General features: G+C 36.8%; 1 protein-coding gene across 1 annotated transcript; it reads right to left on the reverse strand.

Moving 5' to 3' along the window:
• Positions 1-231: 231 nt before the first annotated feature.
• LOC145493677 (uncharacterized) lies at positions 232-1,767 on the reverse strand. The gene is made up of 3 exons (XM_081473146.1): positions 1,516-1,767; positions 609-890; positions 232-333 (listed from the first exon to the last, which is right to left on the reverse strand). Exons 1-3 carry the CDS (start codon positions 1,516-1,518, stop codon positions 232-234), a joined length of 387 nt encoding a protein of 128 aa, XP_081329272.1. The 5' UTR covers positions 1,519-1,767.
• Positions 1,768-3,078: the final 1,311 nt, after the last annotated feature.

The raw sequence follows: 3,078 nt of genomic DNA on the forward strand, positions 1-3,078 counted from the left end.
GGATAATGCTGTCCCAATAATTTCTCAATCCAGGGATAATGCTGTCCCAATTGTTCCACGAGAATAGGATTTTCTGCACCAGTATTTTCACAAGAATGAGATACACCTGTCCCAGTATATTCACCAGAATGTGCTGATTCATCAACCCTCCTTTTTCCATAAAACAAGGACTACGTGTTTATATTTACTCCTTTATTTTGGCAAAAGTATTTCATTCATTAAAATTGTTTTTCAAAAGTGGGAAATCTTTTCTAGTTTCCCCTGCTTAACATGTCCAACAACAATTTCAAGAATCATGCACCCAACATCATACTTAAGTTCACCAAAAAGTATCTGCAAGTTAATGTCAACTCAAAACAAGGAGGTTTACAAACAGTAATATTTAAGTTCGAGTACTTTCATTGTCCAGTGAAGTCTCTACAAGTTATAACAACTCAGAACAAGGTCGCTTCCATACTATAATTCGTAAGTTCAAGTACCTTCCAATTCAAATGTCCAAAGAAGCTAGTCTCTGCAGTGTGAAATTCTACATGTGAATTTCTTTATGAACAGTTATATCAGTATTCCTGATATCACCAGAGCTGATTCCACTTTTGAGATAAACATACTTGAGACTTATTCAGCTTCCTTGCTGTAACCTCTAGTATCTGTGTTGCTGTGAGTGTTGTTAGGCTCTTGGACTGAGCCTTGAACTTGTCTTTCAACATTTTAACAAGCTCCTCCCGTTCTGGAATTCTTCCGGTAACTGCCTTTATTATCACCATTGCCGACTTTTTGTTTATCTTCATGTGCACATCCGCAGAAGCAGATGCAGCTGATGATTCGTCAAAGGCTTCATCTGGGTCATTTTCTACTATCACAGTATCAGTTTCTGAGCAGTCATCTTCCTCCTAAATGCACAAAATATAGCTATTATTAAATACTCTTGCTCATGAGAGATTTGCTTTATAGTTACTCCACACTAACTTATTTTATTATCAGTTCATTTAGTGTCTAAGCTGACGGATAATGGATTTCTGGAAAGGGGATTTAAAAACTTTGACATCTTTCATTGTAGTCAAGGTTGTGCAACAGATGGCAAGATGGCATGACCATGAAATGCAAAAAGAATGAAAACAAACAAACAAAAAACACTCCAATGCATACCTCAGAATTATCAGAAGTTACTTTTTCCTTGCAGATAGCCTTTGCCTTATTTTCTCTGGGTTGTTAACAGAAGACATTATGTAGTACAGCTCATATTTGTTCCTTTCATATTAAATTCATACCTCAAGATCACTCAGCCTTGAAAAATCAAAAGCCCTGGTTTCTAATTTTTGGCATGGCCCAATGACCAAGGACATCTCCAATTTCACTGGCATGCATGTATTTCAGTTTAATTTATCACTAAAATGAGAAACTACCCTCAATCTATCATGGTCTATTAAATTTACTTCGACTATAATCTCTATTTAAGTGCTACAGTACATGTATAGAAATTATGCTTAGGGACCAGCCATCTTATTATGGACTTACCATATATGGAAGCCTAGGAGAAGATGTGAATTCTACCTCACTGCTGGAGCTAGATTCTGATGGTGATGGTGATACTCCAACCTAGAAAAATGACAACCTGTCAGTAAGATGCCAAAGCAATAATGATGGTAGCCTTGACTAACTTATGACTTAGGAACAGGTTTACAACATTGTTAAGTGTTCCAGCAACCAACAAATTCAACTATGTACACTACCACAAGTTCAAAATCAATAACAGTTGGCCATTGGATGATTGTGATTTGGCAATGTTTTATTAATGCCAACCAACCAGCTAACCACATAATTAACTCTTCTGTCAGGTATAAAAGTTTTAATAATAACCCTGGCACCTTTTGCCTGTTTTTATGGACTCTCCGTTGCTCGCTGAAAAAGCTTTTAATATGCTGAGCAATACCATCTCTGGAAAAGCCAGCCTCAGGCAGGGAACATTCATTAGAGATCTTCTTAGCAAACTGCTGAAGCTCAGCTTTTTTGTCTGGTGTGTTGAATTTTGGAAACTTGCCAGTAGAAGTGTTCCAATGCTCAGAGGCCAGCAATCCAACTTGTTTCGTCTGTAAACATTAACACAAGATGTGAAGAAGTTGAAGACAAAACAGACATTTGACCATTAGAGTATATATTGAAATGTATTACCATGAAATAAAACTGCCATAAATTATTTTTAAAAAGTTACTTGAAGAACATTATTTAATGGTAACAAGCTTAGTGTATGTAATGCAATGCTTACTGATTAAGTGAACAATGAGGAAATCTTAGCACCCAAGTTTCACCATTAAAACTCTGCTGTTGTCAGGGACAACAGAGGTAGTTTTCATTGGAAACAATAATTATAATTATTATTAGTGTTACAAATATCTTGATAACACATGCGAAAGAATCTCTGGAAGCTGCAAAAGTCAGAGTACTCAGCGTGCGCTCTTCAAGATTCATAAATGAACTCAAACAAATGCAAAAAATTCTATTGTCCATGTTCCCTAATCACCCTATGAAGGATTTTGATTCTACATAATTCCTTCTTTCCCCCCCTCCCCCCTCCCCCAGACAAAAATAAAACAAACAACAACAACAACAACAAAAAACAGCAAAGCCACCTATATTTCTTCTAAAATTTACATAATTTGGTTATAGATTTATTTCTTGAACTGCACAAACTTGCCGAAAAATTGAACATTCTCATCATTCAGCCACTTGCATGCCAGCGTATCAAAACAATTTTATAGCAAACACTGCTCTGCTGTTCCTTTGGATAATGAAAATAACTTTTCAAACACCTTTCATCTCCACGATGATGATGCCTTTTATTACTCCGTCTCGGAGCATAGGCCACAGATAAAGCTTTCATCTCCATACTTGGCAATAAAGTCAAGGTAATCTGAGAATAAAACACTTACTTTGAAAGGTATAAACGTTTCATCTCTGGAGAAAATGAGGCCATATCGCCCATAGAAGGCTTGCTTGGCGGCGTTGGAGTGGTTGTTGTCTTTCCTCGTGGTTGACATTGTGGCATCAGCTTTTCAAACTCTCGGCGGAATAGCAAGGTTT

This window comes from Orbicella franksi, chromosome 7 (genome assembly GCF_964199315.1).
Source record: "Orbicella franksi chromosome 7, jaOrbFran1.1, whole genome shotgun sequence".
Taxonomy (NCBI): Eukaryota; Metazoa; Cnidaria; class Anthozoa; order Scleractinia; family Merulinidae; genus Orbicella; species Orbicella franksi.